This window comes from Pristiophorus japonicus, chromosome 20 (assembly GCF_044704955.1).
Source record: "Pristiophorus japonicus isolate sPriJap1 chromosome 20, sPriJap1.hap1, whole genome shotgun sequence".
Classification (NCBI taxonomy): domain Eukaryota; kingdom Metazoa; phylum Chordata; class Chondrichthyes; family Pristiophoridae; genus Pristiophorus; species Pristiophorus japonicus.
In genome coordinates, this window is record NC_091996.1 from 63,120,964 (window position 1) to 63,144,360 (window position 23,397).

The 23,397-nt window shown below is 46.9% G+C and overlaps 1 protein-coding gene across 1 annotated transcript; it reads right to left on the minus strand.

The window, feature by feature from the left end:
• Positions 1-2,458: 2,458 nt before the first annotated feature.
• Positions 2,459-23,393, minus strand: cdc26 (cell division cycle 26 homolog). The gene is made up of 2 exons (XM_070862890.1): positions 23,233-23,393; positions 2,459-4,416 (listed from the first exon to the last, which is right to left on the minus strand). Exons 1-2 carry the CDS (start codon positions 23,380-23,382, stop codon positions 4,243-4,245), a joined length of 324 nt encoding a protein of 107 aa, XP_070718991.1. The 5' UTR covers positions 23,383-23,393; the 3' UTR covers positions 2,459-4,242.
• Between the last annotated feature and the right edge of the window lie 4 nt (positions 23,394-23,397).

A 23,397-nucleotide genomic window follows, 5' to 3' on the forward strand; every position in this document is an offset into this window, starting at 1 on the left:
CTTTTGGTCATCCGAGTTCTCTATGCCCACTTCTCCTGGCCGTCACATGGCCTGTAAAGGCTCTTAATTCGGACTCAGTCTGGGTGTGGTAGCTATTAATCAGCCCTCAGCAGTTCTAATCAGGGTTAGAATTTGTTAGGCAAACAGACTGTCTGTTGCAGAAGTTTCTGGAAGGATCAGGACTCCATTTTGTTTTATGTCAAAAAGGGTACAAAAACAGTGTAATGCAGCTTATAAAAATAAGTTTCCACACTCTTCCTTGGATTTAACACTATCCTTAATTTCTCTTGTTAGCCCGGTTGAACCACCTTACCCGTTTTATTTTTATCCCAGACAGGGATGTACAATTGTCGAAGTTCATCCATGTGATCTTTAAATGTTTGTCATTGCCTATCCACCGTCAACCCTTTAAGTATCATTTGCCAGTCTATTCTAGCCAATTCACGTTTCATACCATCGAAGTTACCTTTCCTTAAATTCAGGACCCTAGTCTCTGAATTAACTGTGTCACTCTCCATCTTAATAAAGAATTCTACCATATTATGGTCACTCTTCCCCAAAGGGCCTCGCACAAGATTGCTAATTAGTCCTTTCTCATTACACATCACCCAGTCTAGGATGGCCAGCCCTCTAGTTGGTTCCTCGACATATTGGTCCAGAAAACCATCCCTAATACACTCCAGGAAATCCTCCTCCACCGTTTTGCTATCAGTTTGGTTAGCCCAATCAATATGTAGATTAAAGTCATCCATGATAACTGCTGTACCTTTATTGCATGCATCCCTAATTTCTTGTTTGATGCTGTCCCCAACCTCACTACTACTGTTTGGTGGTCTGTACACAACTCCCACTAGCGTTTTCTGCCCTTTGGTATTCCGCAACTCCACCCGTACAGATTCCACATCATCCAAGCTAATGTCCTTCCTTACTATTGCATTAATTTCCTCTTTAATCAACAATGCTACCCCACCTCCTTTTCCTTTCTGTCTATCCTTCCTGGATGTTGAATTCCCAGCCTTGGTCACCCTGGAGCCATGTCTCCGTGATGCCAATTATATCATATTAATTCATTGCTGCCTGTGCAGTTAATTCGTCCACCTTATTACGAATACTCCTTGCATTGAGGCACAGAGCCTCAGGTTTGTCTTTTTAACACACTTTGCCCTTTTATAATTTTGCTGCAATGTGGCCCTTTTTGATTTTTGCCTTGGGTTTCTCTGCCCTCCACTTTTACTTTTCTTCTTTCTATCTTTTGCTTCTGCCCCAATTCTACTTCCCTCTGTCTCCCTGCATAGGTTCCCATCCCGCTGCCATATTAGTTTAACCCCTCCCCAACAGCACTAGCAAACACTCCCCCTAGAACATTGGTTCCGGTCCTGCCCAGGTGCAGACTGTCTGGTTTGTACTGGTCCCACCTCCCCCAGAACCGGTTCCAATGTCTCAGGAATTTAATGTTTGTTTTATAATCTGCACCATAATCTGTTGCCCCTGTAGTTTTTAAGCACTTTTTGCTGCTAAATGCCTACAATTCATGGTTTGGATTCCCACTGAACATCTTTTAGAATTGCTTCCTGCTTTTTTAAAAAAAACGGTCACTGTAGCAACTAACTTCGACCTCTCATTTCTTGCATTACATAAGAGCTTCTCTCTCTCTACATTTCCACCACATAACAGACTTCGGGTGTCCTACCCCATCTCCCCACTGTTTCTAATTGATGGGGGCTGCTGGCAAGTGTTCCTTTTTATGTGTCCTGATGGATGTTGTTGTCATCACATCTACTGTCAGTTTATTTCATTACTTTCTCAGTCAGTCAATAGTCTAGTCCATTTACTTAATTCATAATACGAGCGAGTGACTAAAACGAGGGCTTTCTCCTCCTTGTTTCTTTTCCGACTCCCACCATTTTCTTTGTTCAGTGGGTGGGTCGTCTAGTTTCCAATTTTGTTTAATCATTATTTCAATTAGTTTTCGATTTTTGTCTGTTAGCTACCGTGTCAGGGACCCCTGGCCCCCACTCGAGTTTCTCACTTCCCATGGCTATAGGTTGCCAGCAGTACGTCCCTTACTTACTCGCCCTAAGTGAGACTAATACTTGCAACCGTATTGGTTGTCAGCGGTACGTCCCTTACTTATTCCTCACGAGTGAGACCGTTACTTGCAACCTTATCAATTATCAATCGCAACGTTACACAGGCACACTTCTATGTAACCGATCACAATTGTTTCACCTGGGATCTTCCGCTGACTACTTGAAGTCTCGACCAGACCTGCAGATTCGGATCTCTCAGGCAGCTGACACCAGACAGATTTCTGCCCTTGTCCTAACTGTGCGTGGTAATTAAAGCATACTCACGCCTTTGACATGGCATCCATCAGCCGGTGTCCGCCGCCCGCTTGAGGCTCGCAGTGACAATTGTAGTGGAGTATTTAAAATGAACACTCAATACCAGGTCTGGATTTGAAGATTCAAGCAGTCTTTAATTTCTTGCAAGGGAGAGTCAAGTCTGCAGTCAACCTGTTGCCGAACTGTCCTCACTTGCTCTCTCTGAACAAAGACACAGGGTTTTTATACAGTTCCTCAGCCTATAATGGCCAGACATTCAATACATGAGACATACATTGATTTGAATGGTCAAAATCCTTGTCACTCAAAGTAAAGGTACAATCCTGACCATGCCTATCTCCAGTACTTTTCAATAAACCTCACTGTGTCCCAAAAGTTCATTAGCACATTGGAATGTTATCTTATCTCTCTGCCTTGACCAGATGGAGTTTTTCCATTGTGTCACTTTTGACCCTTTGCCCTGTTTAACTGTCCCTCTGGGCCTCCTGTAATTGTCCTCAGGTTATACAGCTTGTAACAATAAATGATTTTGATATGTTATTTCCCTTTAAACACCCTTATAAAGTTGACCACTACAAAAGCCTATGTTAGCTCGTTTTAATTCTGAGATCCATTCTTAACCCTTTAATTATAACAGAGCTCGATAGCCCCATGTCACCATGCACCTGCTACCCTTGTCCAACTAGGTGTTGTGGTCACGGGTTTGGGAGGTGCTGTTGAAGAAGCCTTGGTGAGTTGCTGCAGTGCAGTTGTTGACATTATTGTAATGAATATTAACCCATGGGTTAAAATGCAGCAAGATAATATTCAAAACATAACATTAAAAACAAACCACCATAAAGTGGTGGGTACTGATTCACAACCATGAACCACTAATTGCCTCTGAAGTTAAAGCACATGGAGGGTAGGGCAATTCACTGCCTTGTGTGTGTGTGAGAGTTAGAGGAGTCTTGCACACCTTTGTGCAATGCTTCTGAGTCACAGGTGAGGCCCAGGAACAGATCATGCTAACCTTCTGGAGTGTCTAGTGCTACTACTGTCAGCCAATGACATAATGAGTTACCTAAGCCAGACTTACACTGTTTGCTGTAAGTTCTGCTGTATTTTACAGCAAATATCGTAGCAAAATTTATTTACAGAGTATCTCCGAACTGCAGCAACTGCTCAATAAAAGTCGGGTGATTTCTCTAGCAAACTGCAGTGAGTGCAGGATAGTTATAGAAACAAATTCCGTGCGTCAAATTAATCCCAGTCACTCCAGGCATGATTGGCGGGGGAATTACCCAATTACTGTTCTGGATGGGATTTGGTGTCACAAATGCAGGCCTAACCGTCTCAGCCACACATTGTGCAGTGTAGGGTAGGGAAGAATAGCAAACCCTGGGTTTTCTGGTCACTGTTTTTTTAATGCTGACAGTATCCATGTGTTAAAATAACACTGACTGGAAAATCCAAGATAATTAACCCCCACCTCCTTAACTTCAAAATAAATTCAACCGGAGAATTAGTGGACATGTAAACATCTGGTACGCATTTATTATCCTTGTTGTTATTGATGAAATTATTCCATTTGTGTAAAATCCAGAGTGGTGTGGTAATCAATTGGAGGACTTAACAATACAAGCCATTTCTAATAAAATCGAAACACCAGGTCATTACCTTTTTATAAGACACTTTGTGGAAATATTTACAGGGTACATAGCCGGGTCAGTGATTTTCACACCATTTTAATCCTATGTTCGGCACTATCCTCAGCAGGTAAGCCATCAGTGCACCAAATTTGCCCCAGAACACGGACAGCTCCAGGTCCTTGAATTCACGATCCTCGAAATACTCAGGTACAAGTTCCAAAGCAGGGTGAACCTGCCCACTCCATGCATGTCCCTGCCAATAGCCATCAGTGGAGGTTCCCAAACAGGGAGAAGGGTTTGTTGATGTGAGGATTGGATCGGTATCCGATTCGCTCGTTTATCTTCTCTCGGACTTTAGCGTCGTCCCTTGCTCCATTAGCACTGTCCACGTCACTGGAGCTCACCATTTCGCCCTCCTCACGCTGCTGCTTCTTCCGATTCTGCAGACAGACCAGAGCACGTTGAGAATTTACCAGGTGCTCCCATAGCCCCAGGTTCTTGGGGTTAAACACTCCAGACAGAAGCTACAGGCGTTGCTCAACTTGGAATCAAATGGGAAATAAACCAGAGAATCAGCCACGGTTGGGGACTGGGACAGAAACAAGCTTTAGGCCCCACACCTAAAACTGCTCAAAGCTCTAAGGAGCCTGAGCACCACCATGCCTGTTGACTCTTTTTAATAAGTCAGCCAGATGTCTAATATGTGGAAACCCATCACCGTGGCTAAGAGTCTCCAAACCAAGCCAGTGAGAAATCTACATACGTGTTTGCCCAATGCAGGGCACATGCTTTTCCCATAGAGCTTAGGTACAGGTTGGCAAGAGCAAAGGCTAAGGGAATCCCGAGTACATGCAGGGATCCTGCTGGAATTTAACCAGTTACAATCATGCAGCACAGGGGACTGATAAGTTGCATGCTGCTTGTCAAGCCATGCCACCTTCCGTGGTTTGTAGGGTTATGTGGAACTGACAGAAGAATCCCAGTGCCCATTGACACGGCTGAACCTTCAGGTCCCAATAGTAAGCTAGACTGGATGGTTAATTACTGAGTGTCCTGGTCTTTGTGGGCCTACATGGCTCAGGTAATAGATTACGGAGTTTGTTACACAGGGATGATTCACTTCCAATCTTCCATCACCAGATGTGTCATCTCGAAACCAACTCGAACCCTGGGATTCTGTTTATCTTCCCACATTACAACAGTGACTGCACTTCAAAAGTACTTAATTGGCTGTAAAGGGCTTTGCGACACCCGGTGGTCGTGAAAGGCGCTATATAAATCGAAGTCTTTCCTTCTTTCTTTTTCACCTCCGCCAACCCTCTCCCCAGGGTCACCAGGCAACTGACAAATGTGGGTTTGAGTCCTCGTAGGGGGACTGTAAACAACAAGCATGGTGAGCAACACAACTCACTGTACAACAGGTGAATGCAATTCCACCATCTTCCAGAATGCAACACCGCACAGATACACCATCCATCAGTTAGGCGGAGGTGCAAAGCTGCAGTAGCAGCTGCTTTCCTTTGTACAACCCAATCATGGTCAGCTGCAAACGTGTGTGTTCTCATTCCCGGCCTCCAGCAAGGCCATCTTGCAGCTGTTGTCTCACTTCTCTGAGTTTCCTCATCAGTTAAATGACAGACACCCACCTTCAGCATGTGGAAGTCCACCCAGGACTGTTTGATGTTCTAGGCATCTAATTCCAGGGGTTCTCATCACCCACTGCCTAATCCAGATTTTCTGAGAAGCTTTAGCAAGGACATGTGGCTACTATAAGGTGAACCCTGCCGCCCAGCTCAGGGTGCTCAGTGACAGAGCAGTGCCATCTCCCTGCAACTATTTTCTCTTATTTCTGCAATCTGACTCAAGACGCTTTACAAACCAGAACTGATCGGCAAGTGTTTGGGAGGAGGATTCGGCCCCAAAGACATGGTTGTATTTTTGGAAATAGGGAAGAGATGTGTCAAGGTTTTGGGAAAGGGGTTACAGCACAGAAACAGGCTGTTCAGCTCATCCAGTCTTCATCTGTGTTTTTCTCCACTTAGTCTAATCTTACTCTCTTGTGCCCATTTCGAAACGACTAGCCAATTCCCTTTGGCTCTGCTTTGGTAACAGGGAATCCCACATTCCAAGTGCTGACTCCAGACTCTGCCACAGGAGGTGGTGTGGAGGACCTGGGACAGAGAGCGAGCATGGGCAAGCGGTCGCAGAGGCAAAGCCAGATCATGGCGGGATCTCTTTTAAAAAAAAAGGAAATACTTGCACCTATATAGCGCCTTTGACGACCACCGGAAGTTCCAAAGCGCTTTATAGCCAATGAAGTACTTTTTGAAGTGTAGTTACTGTTGTAATGTAAGAAACACGGCAGCCAATTTGCGCACAGCAAGCTCCCACAAACAACGTGATAATTACCAGATAATCTGTTTTTTTTTTAAAGTGATGTTGGTTGAGGGATAAATATTGGCCAGGACACTGGGGAGAACACCCCTGCTTTTAATACAGATTGGTATAAGCAGACTAGCATCTGTCAGAAAGGTTGTGAATTTCTTGAGTGTGTCTGGGATAGTTTTCTACAACAATATGTGTTCGAGGCAACAAGGGGGCATGCCATATTAGATTTAGTAATGAGTAATGAGCCAGATTTAGTTAACAGCCCAACTGTGTGTGAATGTTTATCCAATGGCAAACATAAAAGGTTACTGCACAAGATAAAAGTTCACGGGGGTTGGGGGTAATATATTAGCATGGCTAGAGGATCGGCTAACTAACAGAAAACAGAGAGTCAGGATAAATGGTTCATTCTCTGGTTGGCAACCAGTAACTAATGGGGTGCCGCAGGGATCAGTGCTGGGACCCCAACTATTTACAATCTATATTAATGACTTGGAAGAAGGGACCGAGTGCAACGTAGCCAAGTTTGCTGACGATACAAAGATGGGAGGAAACGCAATGAGTGAGAAGGACACAAAAAATCTGCAAAAGTACATAGACAGGCTAAGTGAGTGGGCAAAAATTTGGCAGATGGAATATAATTTCGGAAAGTGCGAGGTCATGCACTTTGGCAGAAAAAAAATCAAAAAGCAAGTTATTCTTTAAATGGAGAAAGATTGCAAAGTGCCGCAGTACAGCGGGACCTGGGGGTACTTGTGCATAAAACACAAAAGGATAGTATGCAGGGACAGCAAGTGATCAGGAAGGCCAATGGTATTTTGGCCTTTATTGCAAAAGGGATGGAGTATAAAAGCAGGGAAGTCTTACTACAGTTATACAAGGTATTGGTGAGGACACATCCGGAATACTGCATGGCCCCACCAATACCTAACAGGGGTAGGCCATACGGCCCCTCGAGCCTGCTCCGCCATTGTAGGATTCAGAAAATTCTGGGAGCCCCTACTCAATGGACATGTGTCTGGAATTTAAAAGGGAACTGTCTTAAGACTTTTGGAGGAGAAATGTGGACAGAAATATCTCACTATTAGGCACCTTTGGATTAAACTAGGGCCTTTTAGATTGAGTTTGGACATTTTAAATTGTATGCTGGGTCTGCATCGGGAAATGGGATCCTTATAGGGTTGCTAACCCACCTGGGAGGCAGGTCCCAGGGAGACATTAACAATCTAACAAAAGTCCACTAACCAGGGACCCAGATACATACATATTTTAATAGTTCTTAAAACGGCTATACAGAAAAACCCTGGCATCAGCAAAACACATAGTGGACAGTATCAAGACCTGATTACATTCTATCAGCACCATTCGAAAACCCCATCAACACCTTTGTGAATCTTATATCTTGCTAATGCTCAATCAGCCCACCAAAATTCTCACAAAGGGATCACATGAGAGTGGATCAGCCTGCCAAAATCGCACAAAAGCAGTCATCAAAAATCAATTGTGTACCCGAGTTTTGGCGCGAAAGTTTAAGCAGCCTCTCAGGTATAACTGGGGGCCTTGCTGGTAGCTTGGGTGGTAACTTTTGGGCTGAGGAAACATTTTTGAAGAAACGTACCCGAGAACGCTCTGGAAAAGCACTTGGACTCTGGGCTCTTTGACTCTGGCTTTGAAACATCTAATTTGTCAAACGAGGTTACAGCAACGCAACATGAAGAACCTAACAAGGAGCCTCGGAGTCACTGAAAACCCAACAATCATCCAGCGCTGACTCAAGGGAAAAAAAACTTATTTACCATCAAAACGTCGACCAGTGCTAATACCGAAGACACCGCAACCAGCCAAGGAATCCACAAGATTGAGGAGAGAGAAAGCAGTGTGCAACTGGTCTAAATTGTGGAGAAATCCTTTGGTGAGCATAGTCCCTGCAATTTCAGAGCCTAACTTTGTGGTGTGGTGTGCTATTTTCTAAATAAAATATTTGTTCTTACACCAAACAGTTGTCTGTCTACATCTATCACATCCCCTAAATAATTCCAACCCCTAGAACCAGCGAGTGGGACGATTCAAGCCGTCATGGTCAGAAAAAGCTGACAAACCCACCACACCCAACCTAATGGCGAGCCAGGTAGGAGCTTGGTACAAAAAGAGTTGTGAGAATGTAGACTCGGTTCTGGTGGAAAGAACAAAAATGGAGGAAAGAATCTCCGAATATGTATTTAAGAAAGTAAATATTACCAAAAAATGGGTCATAAGCCTGTTACGGGCTGAGCGTCCAGTGGACGCAGCTGCTAAGTGGACCGAGAGCAAGGACCATAAAAGGTCAATAGAGAAGGCTATTTGGTTGGTCTGCTACCAAAGACAGATCCAGTTGCTGGATAGGAAGGTCAAGAAATTGGTAGCAGAGCTCCGGGAATCCGAAGAGCACTCAGCCGTAAAGGCTATGGCAGGAGAGAAAATGTTTGAGGAATTAACTAAACAAAAGCATAGCAAATTACAGCTAGAGGAGCCCCACAGGAATAAGCAGGACTATTTCCAATGCCAAGTAACAGAGACAAAGGGGAATGAGCTAGCGCTGCGGGAGGAAAGTGCCCACCTAACAAAAGCAATAAGAGAATAGGAGGAGAGGATACGGGATGTGCAGGCAGCCTATAAAGTAGCCAGTAGCAAGGGCTTTGGGGTGGAGGATCATGGGCCCTGTGAGGCCAAGATAAAAAGTTTAACCCAGGCCCTATCTAATGCTAAGGGGTTGGTATGCCTGATAAGCCCAAGTGCTCCTAAGGGAGATGTGCAGGAGCAAGGGGGAGTAGAGGGGGAGAAGGATAGAGTGGCAGAAAGGGGCAACCGACCACCGCCTATAGCCCTACCGAGGTTAAGTCTGGCAGTACAGAGAGCGCGCGGCACCGAGGAAATACAAGGGGTGTCAGGACCGGAGCCGATGTGCCCGATTCGACAACAAAAGTATGGTGCCGGCAACGGTGGTCAGGGACAAGGGGCCCTGGAGAGCCAATGTGTAATCCCCCATGGAACCCAGCAGCTCCGGGCAATGTAGCTCATTTAGAAAAGTGAACCCCTCATGGGGACCCCTTGGTCCATTTTATGGACATAGAGCAGGCAGCCGGTATAAACGGCTGCGATGAGACTGATCAGGATAAAATGCTGCTTTTCTCCTTGGATCGCAAGGTATACCAGGCCCTCTCTGCAGATAGCAAGAAGGGGCAGAGCACATACGCTGCGATTTCCAAGAAGAGGTGTTAGAGGTTCTGGACATAAATGATGGAAGTCCATTTTCCCGGGTCGAGAAAACCCTGCAACAGGCAGGCGAAACTCCACAGGCTTTCGCAGACAGGCTGTGGTCCGTCTACAAGAGAGCATGTGGAGGAGATCTCGACCGGGAACACCTGGACCAGGAACCAACAGCTCACTGGCTTCGCAGCCTAGTGGCTAACTGCCTGCCATGAGTAAAGGGTAAAGCGAGCTGTGGTTCCACCCCAGAGACCCTACCGTTACCGAGGAGTCAGTGGTTAGACAGTTAACCCTGGCTTACTGGAACGGCAGAGGGACAGTTGAGGCCCCACAAGAAGGAAAGGTCCACGAGATCCAGCCCAGTAATTCCAGGAGAGAATGGCACCAGGAAGGAGGGGAAGCCCTTCCGACTCAAAGTGTACGTGCTATGGGTGCAGAAAAAGTGGACACTGGCGTAAGGATTGCCAAAATCCTTGGAAAGATAGGGCAGGAAAGGAATCCCCACCCTTAAAGGATTTCCCTGCCACAAAAGGCTTAACAGCCCCGGCCCAAAAATCCAGACCTGTGGCACACAATCCCTCTGGCAGTTTCGATGAGATTGTGGCCACACTCCGAACTATGATAATGGGCTCAGGGAAGGTAACTGTAGCCACCAGCACAACCCCATCTGCCCCACCTAATCCTGATCCATGACTAGAGCCAGCGCAGCCTGTATACCTGTGCCCTTTACAATATGATGTGTGGAAACGGCCTTGCGTGATAATGGAAGTGGAGAGAGTTAAAGGGACCTATCTGCTAGACACTGGTGCTTCCAGCACCATCGTCTATGCGGATAACCCAAACACCTCACCTCTGTCGAACGGAGTCCCGTATTCCTTGTTAGGGTTCACAGGTTAACGAGCAGGCTGGCTCGTTCTCCATTTCACTATCAATTGATTTAGGAGCACTCCACACCAAGTGAAGTGGGAGAAAGAGGGAACAGGGATCCTAGGCACAGATTTCATTATTGGCCACAAGGTCCTAGTGGATCTTAGAAATCATTGTCTATGGGGAGCGGTGTGCACGGCGGAAGAGAAAGAAGCTGTAGTGATCCCGGGGATACAAGGCAAAGGGACCCTATGCACGATAAAGCCAAAAGACGGCTATGACCTCCAGTTACTGGTAAGCAGTACCCCCAGAGAGTATCAGCGTTTTTGCGGGCAAATCTCAGTACATTCGCCACCCACAAGCATAATTGTGGAAGGGTAACAGGGGTTGTGGTTAGCGTAGATGGGGATCCTATGGCCAGACCCCAAAAACAGTATAATTTCCCCAGGGAGGTGGAGGCAGCCCTGGAGATTGCCCTGGGTTCCCTAGTCACACAGGGAGTGTTGAGGCCGATAGCCACCCACATGAACTCACCACTTTGACCGGTTAGGAAACAGGACAATTTGTGGAGAGCCACTGTGGACTACCGCAATATCCCAGCCTGCACGCCCACGGTTGCTGCAGTCGCCGACCTAATTGGAAGCATACCGGCACCCGCGTGCACCTCCACGGTGCTGGATATCTCAAAAGGTTTTTGGTCCATCCCGTTAAAGAGAGGGGACCAGTACAAATTTGCTTTTACCTTCAAGGGCCAGCAATACACGTGAGCCCAGTATATTCCACCAATGCATGGCCAATTGTCTAAAACACTTCAGCAAGTCCCAGCAGTTGGTACAGTATGTGGATGACCTGCTCCTATTCACCGACAAGGGTGAGGAGCACAGCCCCCTGCTGGCTGAACTGCTGGGACTGCTAAAGGAAGAGGGTTTTAAAGTCAACCTAAAGAAGGAGCAGATCAGCCAGCCAGAAATAAAATTCCTGGGGCTGACTGTGTGCGCAGGCGAGAGGGCTATAGATAAGGCCAGGAGAGAAGCAGTGCAGGAATTGCCAGCCCCTCGTTCTGTTCTTGAGTAAGATCTTTCCTAGGGCTTACCGGTTACTGCAGGGATTTCATTGAGGACTACAGAGCCAAAGTAACCCCCCTACTCCGACTCCTTCACAAAGGAGTGGAGTGGGACTGGGATAAAAGCTAGGAGGAGGCATTCACTCAATTAAAAAAAAAACCTGCAAACCGCGCCAGCTTTAGGGGCTATTGATGGGGATGAGGAGTTTTTCCTGGAGGTAGCAGCCAGTGGGAATAGCCTGAGTGCAGTGCTGCTTCAGGAGTGACATGGCCAGCTCAGACCGGTGGTCTACTCCTCCAGGGTCCTCACAGATGTGGAGAAGGCATACTCCAACTGTGAGAGACACCTCCTCGCCACTCATTGGACAGTAAAAAGATCCCTTATCTTTACAGGGGGGTCTCCAATTACGCTCCTCACCCATCACACGCCTACCCAAATGCTCCTAGATGGGAGAATTAAAGACGGGACAGTGAGCAATGCCCGCATTGCTCGCTGGACCCTACTTCTCTCCCAAATAGACTTAAAGGTGAAAGGTCTTTGCGAGCCTAGACTAGCAGCCGATATGATCTACTCAGGGGTGGCCCATAGGTGTTCCATAGGAGGGGTATGGGACGTCGATGTAGGATTTCGGGCCGGGATACCATCCCACAGGCCGCAAAATCTACGTTGATGGCTCCAGCAGTGTCGGCAGGCAAGCGACTCACGGGCTGCGGGATCTATGACCCACGGGCAGGCATTGCCCTGGCGATTAAGCTCCCGAGCACCATGAGCGCCCAGCATGCCGAACTGTCGGTGGTGGTGTACGTTGTGACCCAGCCCGAGGAGTTCCCTACCCCGTACACTATTTGTTCAGATAGCATGTTTACCTGCAATTCGTGTACAGAATACCTGGCCATCTGGTCCCGTCACAGGTATACATCTGCGGACGGGAAACCCCTTGCAACCAAACCGTTGCTGAAGAGAATCATGCGGGCTATAGGCAGTGAAGGGCAGGTGTATATACATAAGGTAAAGGCCCACTCAAAGGCCGAACCTCGTGGGGAGGGTAACCAGCGGGCAGACACCCTAGCTAAAGAGGTTGCTCGTACGGGCAGTTTCTGGGACCCGTACAATTTAGGACCCGTGGCAGCAATTAGGGGCAGAGACAGGACACAAGGGAGTGCAGGGGTAGCATTGTCCCCAGACCTTAAAACGGTTCAGGCGCAGGACTCTGCCCCGAGATCTGTCTTGAGTTTGCTAGCCAATGGGGAGAAAGTAGAGAGTCCGTACGGCGCAGCTAAAGTGGCTGTAAAGGAAGGCATGTTGTTCCATGGGGATCAGTGGATTGTTCCACAGCAGCACCAAAGGGAATTCCTCCAACTGACCCACGAGGGTCCATGAGCCAGACACCCCAGACCTGAGACTACCTGGCAACGGGTGGAACAGGCAGGGTGTTAGCCGGGACTCAGGGATGTCCAGCAGTTTTGCTCGGAGTGTTTGGTGTGTGCAGCCATCAACCCTGACCCCCAGAAAAGGAAAGTGTCCATGGGGCATATCAGAAGGGTAGAGGGACCATGGCAGTCGATTCAGATCGACTACATTGGGCCCTTACCCACCACCCAGGGAGGATACAAATACTGCCTGGCTTTGGTAGATGCTTTCTCCAAATGGGTGGAAGCCTTCCCGTGCCACACAGCGACTGCACTAAGGACAGCCAGGGAAGTCATTTAACCGGGAAGGTGATGCAAGCCACCCTTAAGGTGTTCGGCATCAAGGGGAAATGGCATATCGCCCACAACCCGCAGTCATCGGGCCCTGTGGAGCGACTGAATTGGACTATAAAGGAGGGTGCGAAAGGAGACGGGAGACTCACCCAAGGCATGTTTGAGCACCTCAAACAGATTCACTGGCAGGCTGCTGGTAACATGGGGAGGCAGCACAGGAGTAACCGATTGCTGTTGGAACCCCGTAGACACCACGAATGGGCGGTAGGGGATCAGGTGATGGTAAGGAACTTCGCGCGGGTTGGGGTTTTTGAAGCACTGTACATGGGGCCATACAATATTGTTGATAAAGGAAGCCCCATGGTGTACGCCATCAAATTGCCTCGCTGCACGAAATGGTTCCACATCAACCAATGCAAGCTGTACAACCCAGGGTCAGCTAAGCACAAAGGGCAGCTGGGAGGGGTGAGCCGACCTCAGGACAAGTGCCCCCAGCTGGCAGCCTCGGACTGTGGAGGAACCACAGGGGTAGTGGGGGCCATGAGCTACATTACTGGAGAGGCTGTTCCACCTATAGTTTGGGATTCGTACAAGCCCCAGGTACTCGAAGGCCTTAGAAGGACCTTCCGCACCCCGCAGCCCAGGTTCCCACGGGCCCCTACCTTATGATACAGACTGCTCCGTCCCAAGAGGGACTCCAGGAAGCAAAGACTGCGGTAGGCGGGAGACCGCTTACGGGGCAAAAGGTCCCAGGCCTGCAATGCTCGACTGTAGGGAACCGGCAGGGGAGGCAGCAGCCCACCAGTCATAGCCTCTGAAGGAAATGAGCCCACAACAGAGGTAACAGCCCCACTAGGCACTGAACCCGATTATGGGAAGCTTGTGGGGGAAGTAGCAGCCCCACCGGACATAGGTTCCGACTATGGGGAACCAACAAGGGAGATAGTAGTCCCACTAGCTTTAGGGTTAGCTGTTCACTGCATAGAGGGAAGGGCCATCCCACCTATTGTATGGGACTTGGAAAAACCCCCGAGTACCGACCCTGTGAGAAGGAGTAACCGAGTCTCACGGCCTAGGACGCCATGATCCCCGGTACAAATGCTGCCCAGATACTGCAGAAGGCACAGGACATCCAGGATGTAACCTGGCCACCCGGTGACAGGTGGCGCTGTATATAGCTTTGGTTTAAGTTAGTATCTAAGTTAAAGGGGTTTTGAGTTTTAAGTTAGTGGTTTGGTTTTGGATTTTAGAGCTTTCAAGTTTAAATTTGAATAAGATTACCTTGTAGCCAAGCCAGAGAACGTTTTCTCAAAGGCAAGGCTGTCTGTTGTATGACCCCCTCCAGGAAAGCCAGAAATGATGGAAGGAATCCTGTTCCTACTCGCCCTACTGGGGGCAAGCACTGGCAAAAGAGGTGATGTCGAGGAGTCCCGGATCTTTGGGTGCTCGGGTGGAAGAGCGGCCACCGTTACTACCGGGGATAGTACTCGAGGCGCGAGTGAGGTCGCCATCTATCATCGCGAGGGAAGGTGGCCAGGATGGCTGGGGTCCAATTCGACCAAATACCCTAGGCCAGGCCGGGTTTACTTACAGGGAGGCGTCCCTCCCATACCCAGGGGTACAGATTGTTGCCTCCCAGGTTAGGGTGACGGAAGGAAAGAGAGTGTGTTTGAGTTGTAGAGGACAGATTCCCCTGGGTAGGTGATGGTGGCTCAGAAAGCTGAGCAAGGACACGGGGGACCAGGAAGCTGGATGGGAACGACTTAACAATGATACCGGACCATTACGAGTGTCCCAGACGGAGTGAGAGTATGTTGGGATAAATGGTGTGAGTCAGAGCAAGGAATGTATGTGTGCATGTGGGGTTCGGAGAAGGTCTGTCCAGCAGGCATCTCTATAGTGTTCATTAGACAGTGGCAGGATTCAGGGAAGGGGATGGTGTGGGACCAAAGCCTATATGCCTGTGTGATCCCACGTCCCCCGACCCGAATAAATGCCACGGAGTTAGTCGCACACCCTAGAAGGCCCCCACCGACCACCCCGCCAGCTAAGACCATACTAGAGAGGTGTCCCACAACTACCAAGGGACCAGGGAACAGGCTAGTTTTAATACCCACAATCCTATACCAGGGGGTACACTATGCAGTGGCATCTGTAATAATAAATCTGACAGAACTCCACTTACCGGCATGGTGCCCCAAGGAGACAGAGCGATTGGATCAAGCTCTACTTCGGGATATGTTTCGACATTTCTACGAGCTAGACTTGGGGGAGCTGGATAAAGAACATTTTTACAGCTTTCCCACAGAGCAAAATAGTGGTACAGGGAGGCAGAGAAGGGGGACGTGGAACGATATTTTTACGGCTTATAACACTGGGTCCTCAGTCGTCAACAGCATGGACGATGTGGAACTCCAGATTCAAATTAATGGACTTAAAGATCAGTTACGCAAAATAACGGGGGATGAGAATATAGTGGTGGGCTCAGAGCTACACGAGGACCAAATTATGACGGTCCATTTAAAAGATATTATTGAAGAGCTAGAAAGACACGCAAAGACTGTGAATGCACTGATACAGGAGGATTGGAATGCTTCGGATCAGGCGGCACAGAATGAGGTGTGCGTGCTGTACGGGGCATGGTTGCTGGGCGGGGGCCGCAGTAACCTGGAGGACTTGAGCCAAGGTCAAGGCCCCTCCTGGATCAGTAACAAGCACCTCGCAGCATTCCACCCATATAGTCATTCACTAAGTCTGTGTCAGCTCCGTCTAGCCTCTGAAGCCTACCCTGTACCAGTAGACTGCGGACGGTCCAACCATACACTTATGGGGGTAGTGGTCAGGATGCCAGTCATGAGTGAGACATCCCGACCAGCACCTGTTTACAGAGTGGAGAATATAGGGGTCATTCAGGGAGGAGCACACATTCGTTTCACAGCGGTCCCACCTTATGTCATAAAGTGAGAGCACGCTATGACAGATACTGACCTCTCCGGGTGCCGGAGCCGAGGTGCACATGTAATACTGTGCCCCCAGCACTTGAACGCCTATGCAAGATCACAATGCAGGTTTAAAGCTGCTGGCACACGGCATATCAACTGCACTATGGAGGTGATAGCCCAAGACTACGTTCCTCCACAAGTGACATACACAGGGGGTGGGACATATTGGGCCCAAGTTTCCACATGATTTGCGCCTGATTTTTAGGAGCAACTGGTGGAGAACGGACTATCTTAGAAATCACAATTCTCCACATTTTTTTTTCTGCAGTTCTAGTCAGGTAGAACAGTTCTACTTTGGAACAGAATTTTTTCTTCAAAAGGGGGCGTGTCCGGCCACTGACGCCTGATTTGAAAGTTTCCACAGTGAAAACGTACTCCAAACTAAAGTAGAATGGAGCAAGTGAAGATTTTTGTAGAACTGAAAAAACCTGTTCTACACATTAAAAAATCAGGCGCAGGTTACAAATTAGGCGTCCAGAACGAGGTGGGGGGGAAGGGAAGTCATTAAATTCTATAATGAATCCTTATTTATACTTATACAAATATTATATAAATAAATCCAACCTGAATAAACATTTATAAGCAAAGAAAAGATTAAATAAACCATCTTCCTACCTGTGTGAAAGTGCTTCAGCCAGGGAGAATTCTGCAGCCGTTCGTCCGTTCGTGCCGCTGAGCGGGAGGGGGGGGGGGGGGGAGGAGAAAGCGGTTTGTTGCCGCGAAGGGGAGGGAGGGGAAGGAGACAGCGGCTTGTTGCCGCGCAAGGGAGGGGAAGGAGACAGTGAGAAGGCTGCAAGTGCTGATGGCAATGTGATTTTATAAAAAAATGTTCAAAAATTAAACAGCTACAAAGAACTACAAAAATGGCCGAGTGCCAATGTTTTTTTTCCACACTGAGCATGCGCGAACACTCCAAAGCGCACCGTTGCCGGCAGGAAAAGAACTAATTTAAATAGTACCCGCCCCCTCCCACTTACAAAATCGATGCGAGTGTAGGCTCCGCCCCCCTGGGCGCCGCGCCAAACAGACAAGGAGCTGCAAAGCGCTCGAGAATAGCACTTTTTTTTCTGGCGCCGTTTTAGGCGTGAAAAACGGGCGCCCAGCTCGGAGGGGCGCCCGTTTTTTATCCTGTGGAAACTTGGGCCCATTGTGTCTCCACCAGTGCGCCCCACTATCCACACAGACCCTACATCTGGTGCCCGGTGAGAGAAAGCAGTTTCTGTTTTAAACCTGAGGCAGAAGTTCAAGTGGCCCAGGAACAAATATTACCCATTCCTGAACTCTCTACCATTCACTTCATTGTCAGGAGCAATATAACAAACCTGCAAAATTATGTTGCACATTTCAGGTATACAATCTCCCCTCTGCCTGAACATCTCACCGCTCTGCTCAAGGCAGTGGAAGTGTCCCAGAAACAAAGTGTCCCAGAAACATTTCTACACGCTAGAACAGAAAACAGTGCAAGTTGGGAGGAAAATCACACAGATAAAAGTTCCACCCTGGTGGGATTTGATGAAGAACATAGAAGTCCCTCCATGGATTCGGATTGCCTCCCATACTCTTGTTTTGTGTCAGCTTGTCATTGTAGTGTATTTACTGTGGACTAGTTGCAGGAAGAGGGAAAAAGGCCGCCGATCCCGGCACCAGAGGGTATTCAATGAGCCCTGAATAGGCTGCGAGACATTTGTGTGGAGGGAGAAAGTAAAACATGGAACAGGGATATGAGGTACGGCAGTACAATTGCAGGGATTTCTATTTCAATTTAAAGTCCCAGACCACCTGCTGTAGAAGCGCAGGGTTTGGGTTAAAAGGGAAATATTGGGCGTTTAAGTATTATTTAGTTTTTTCTGTATAAAGTGCTGTATTTTATTTTGTATAGAAGTGGTGTGTAATCTGAATGTTTGGTTAATGTGTAACTGACCTCCCGGCTGTAAGATACGCCTAGGGAATGTACGTTAAAATTTTGTAATGTTTGAGTCTACTCTGAAAGTTGGTAATGTACCTTGAAGAATCTTGAATCTTGAAATGTATTGAATGTGTGACATGTAAGAGTGGAGGGGGGGGGGGGGGGCGGGGGGTTGGATCCCCTCTGCCAATGGAACTTGTAACACAAAAGGCATACTTGATGTATTGTATTCGTGAGGGAAATGTAATGTTTCGAGGGTTTTTTTTTCAACTCGGTAATTGAGGGAAGGTTTGGCTCTGGGATGTTAGGAATTTTGTTCACCAACGGTGACACTATAAGGGAATAGTGTCAAAGGCAGGACTGTAGGATTCAGAAAATTCTGGGACCCCCTACTCAATGGACATGTGTCTGGAATTTAAAAGGGGACTGTATTAGACTTTTGGGGGAGAAATGTGGACAGAAATATCTCACTATTAGGCACCCTTAGATTAAACTAGGGCCTTTTAGATTGAGTTTGGACATTTTAAATTGTATGCTGGGTCTTTATAGGGAAATGGGATCCTTATAGGGTTGCTAACCCACCTGGGAGGCAGGCCGGCCCCAGGGAGACAGTAGTAATCTAACAAAAGCCCACTAACCAGGGACCCAGATACATACATATTTTAATAGTTCTTAAAACGGCTATACAGAAAAACCCTGGCATCAGCAAAACACACAGTGGACAGTATCAAGACCTGATTACATTCTATCAGCACCATTCGAAAACCCCATCAACACCTTTGTGAATCTTGTATCATGCTCATGCTCATCACATGAGAGTTGATCAGCCTGCCAAAATCGCACAAAAGCAGTCATCAAAAATCAATTGTGCACCCGAGTTTCGGCGCAAAAGTTTAAGCAGCCTCTCAGGTATAACTGGGGGCCTTGCTGGTAGCTTGGGTGGTAACTTTTGGGCTGAGGAAACACTTTTGAAAAAACATACCCGAGAACGCTCTGGAAAAGCACTTGGACTCTGGGCTCTTTGACTCTGGCTTTGAAACATCTAACTTGTCACACGAGGTTACAGCAACGCAACAAGAAGAACCTAACAAGGAGCCTCGGAGTCACTGAAAACCCAACAATCATCCAGCGCTGACTCAAGGGAAAAAAAACTTATTTACCATCAAAACGTCGACCAGTGCTAATACCGAAGACACCGCAACCAGCCAAGGAATCCACAAGATTGAGGAGAGAGAAAGCAGTGTGCAACTGGTCTAAATTGTGGAGAAATCCTTTGGTGAGCATAGTCCCTGCAATTTCAGAGCCTAACTTAGTTAGTGTAGCGATGGTAGGTGTTTTTTTTTCACTGCATAACCTCTGTACCTGTTGCGTATACGTTTTACCCCTTTTTCTGTACATTTTGTTATATGCTATTAAGTTAATTAGTGTGGCATTTTCTAAATAAAATATTTGTTCTTGCATCAAACAGTTGTCTGTCTAAATCTATCACATCCCCTAAATAATTCCAAGCCCTAGATGCAGGGAGTGGGACGATTCGAACCGTCAAGGTCAGAAAAGGCTGAAAAACCCACCACCCCCTACACCATTCAATAAGATCATGGCTGTTCTGATCATGACTCAGCTCCAATACCCTGCCCGCTCCCCATATTCCCTTATCGCTCAAGAAACTGTCTATTTCTGTGTTAAATTTATTCAACGTCCCAGCTTCCACAGCTCTCCGAGGCTGCAAATTCCACAGATTTACAACCCTCAGAAGAAATTCCTCGTCTCTGTTATAAATGGGCGGCCCCTTATTCTAAGATCATGCCCTCTACTTCTAGTCTCCCCATCAGTGGGATCATCCTCTCTGCATCCACCTTGTCAAGCCCCCTCATAATCTTATACGTTTCAATAAGATCACCTCTCATTCTTCTGAACTCCAATATGTAGAGGCCCAACCTACTCAACCTTTCCTTAGGTCAACCCCCTCATCCCCGGAATCAACCTAGTTAACCTTCTCTGAACTGCCTCCAAAGCAAGTATATCCTTTCGTAAATATGGATACCAAAACTGCACGCAGTATTCCAGGTGTGGCCTCACCAAATACCTTGTAAAGCCGTAGCAAGACTTCCCTGCTTTTATACACCATCCCCTTTGCAATAAAGATACCATTGGCCAAACATGATCACTTGCTGTATCTGCATACTATCTTTGGTATTTCATGCACAAGTACCCCCAGGCCCCGCTGTAGTGCGGCACTTTGCAATCTTTTCCCATTCAAATAATAACTTGTGCTTTGACTTTTTTCTGCCAAAGTGCATGACCTCACACTTTCCAAAATTATATCTGCCAAATTTTTGCCCACTCACTTAGCCTGTCTATGTCCTTGTGCAGATTTTTTGTGTCATCCTCACACATTGCTTTTCCTCCCATCTTTGTATCGTCAGCAAACTTGGCTACGTTACACTCAGTCCTTTCTTCCAAGTCGTTAATATAGTTTGTAAATAGTTGGGGTCCCAGCACTGATCCCTGCGGCACCCCACTGGTTACTGGTTACCAATCAGAGAATGAACCATTTATCTCGACTCTCTGTTTTCTGTTAGCTAGCCAATCCTCTATCCATGCTAATATATTACCCCCAACCCCGAGAACTTTTATCTTGTGCAGTAACCTTTTATGTGGCACCTTGTCAAATGCCTTCTGGAAGTCCAAATACACCACATCCACTGGCTCCCCTTTATCCACCCTGTTCGTTACCTCCTCAAAGAACTCCAGCAAATTTGTCAAACATGACTTCTCCTTCATAAATCCATGCTGACTCTGCCTGACTGAATTATGCTTTTCCAAATGTCCTGCTACCGCTTCTTTAATAATGGACTCCAACATTTTCCCAGCCACAAACGTTAGGCTAACTGGTTTATAGTTTCCTGCTTTTTGTCTGCCTCCTTTTTAAAATATGATTGACTTCAACGTAGCGACTGAAAGGGAGAAACGTGAAACAGCGACTAAGATTCTAGATTTAAGTACAGCCGACTTCAACAACAGAGACTGTCCACAGTAAGGTGGGAAAACCTGTTAATGGGTAAAACGACAGAAGTTCTGTGGGAGATGTTGAAAAAAGAATTTAAGGTGATACAGAACCAGTTTATACCCCTGAGGGGCAAGAGCTCTCGTTGCCAAATAAAAGCCATGAATAACTAAAGAAGTAAAGGACAGCATAAAACAAAAAGAAAAAGCATGCAAAAAATAGCACAGATGCTGGTGAATGGGAAATATAAAGAACAGCCACGGGTCACAAAACAGATAGTAAGAACTACAAAAAGGGAGTATGAAAAGAAACGTGAAAGAGATCAAAATCCACACAAAGAATCTTTACAACTATATTTGGAAAAAGAGGGTTGTCAGGAGCAATGTTGGCCCCTTAAAAACTGAAAGCGGTAATATTGTCAATGATAATAAGGAAATGGTGGACATGTTGAATAATTACTTTGCATCAGTATTCACAGTAGAGGAAGAGGATAGCATGCCAGAAATCCAAAGTAAACTTATATTGAATGAGGGACAGTGTCTCAATAAAATTAACGTAAGTAAAATAACAGTAATGAAGAAAATAATGGCACTAAGGAGTGACAAATCCCCAGGAGCAGATGGTTTCCATCCCAGGGTTTTAAAAGAACTGGTGAGCACATTGCAAATGCCCTAACTATAATCTTCCAAAGTTCTCTTGATTCAGGAACCGTCCTTTAGATTGGAAAATTGCACATGTCACTCCGCTATTTAAGAAAGGCGCAAGAGGGAAACCAGGGAATTATAGACCAGTTAGCCTAACATCTGTTGTCGGGAAATTGGCAGAGTCGATAATTAACGATAGGGTGACTGAACACCTCGAACATTTTCAGTTGATTAGAGAGAGCCAGCATGGATTTGTGAAAGGTAGGTCATGCCTGATAAACCTGATTCAATTGGTTGAGGAGGTGACGAAAGTAGTAGACAGGGGAATGTCTATGAATGTTATTTATATGGACTTCCAGAAGGCATTTGATAAAGTCCCACATAAGAAGTGTTAACTAAGGTAGATGGAATTGAAGGCAAATTATTGGCCTGATTAGGAAATTGGCTGAGCGGCAGAAGACAGGCAATAGGGATAATAGGTAGGTACTTAAATTGGCAGGATGTGACTAGTGGTGTCCCTCAGGGATTTGTGTTGGGACCTCAAGTATTCACAGTGTTTATTAACGACTTAGATGGCATAGAAAAATCATACATCCAAATTTTGCAGAGACAAAAATAGGTGGTATTGTTGGCAGTGTAGCTGGAAGCATAAAATTACAGAGGGATAGCGACAGATTAAGTGAATGGGCAAAACTGTGGCAAATGGATTTCAGTGTAGGCAAATGTGAGGTCATCCACTTTGGATCTAAAAAGGATGGAACAATGTACTTTCTAAATGGTGAAAGGCTAAAATAGTGGAGGCCCAAAGAGACTTGGAGGTGGTCCAGGTACAGATCATTAAAATGTCATGAACACAAAAGGTACGTTAAATAATTGAAAAGGCTGATGGGATGCTGGCCTTTATAACTAAAGGGTGATCTGATCAAAGTTTTCAAGATATTAAGGATAATGGATAGGGTCGATAAGAGAGCAACTATTTCTGCTGGTTCAGGATTCTAATGTTAATTTTAAACCTGAGATTGATAGATTTTTGTCAACCAAAGGGATATGGGGCAAAGACCGGTATATGGAGTTAGGTCACAAATCAGCCACGATCGAATTGAATGGCGGAATTGGCTCAAGATGCTCAATGGCCTACTCCTGTTCCTATGTTCTTCTTCAAAATAGTGCCATTGGGATATTTTACATCCAGGTAGCAGACAAGCCCTTGGTTTAACATCATCTGAAAGACAGCATCCCCGACAGTGCAGCGCTCCGTCAGCACTGCACTGGAGTGTCAGCCTGGATTTTTGTGCTCAAGTCTGTGGAATGGGACTTGAACCCACAACCTTCTGACTCAGAGGCGAGGACAGGTGAATGTGGAGCCTGGTGCTGGGACCCCCGGCAAGTAGAAGATGCTCCAAGAAGGCCCGGGCCTAAATGGGCTCACCTCCAGCTCCTTCTTCATGCTCTCAAATTCCTCGATGTCGTCCAATTTCAGTTCGAGCCGGGTGGGCTTCCTCCGCAGCATCCTGCCGCCGATACGCTGGGAGTCACACTGGGCGTCCAGTCTCGACAGGCCGCGCTGGCCAGGGCGCATGCGCCGCCGCGCTGC

Coding starts and splice junctions, on each gene's coding strand:
- cdc26 (XM_070862890.1), bottom strand. CDS start 23,382: ATGCGCCCTGGCCAGCGCGGCCTGTCGAGACTGGACGCCCAGTGTGAC. Junction 4,417..23,232: donor GCATGAAGAAGGAGCTGGAG/GTGAGCCCATTT, acceptor GTCTGTCTGCAG/AATCGGAAGAAGCAGCAGCG.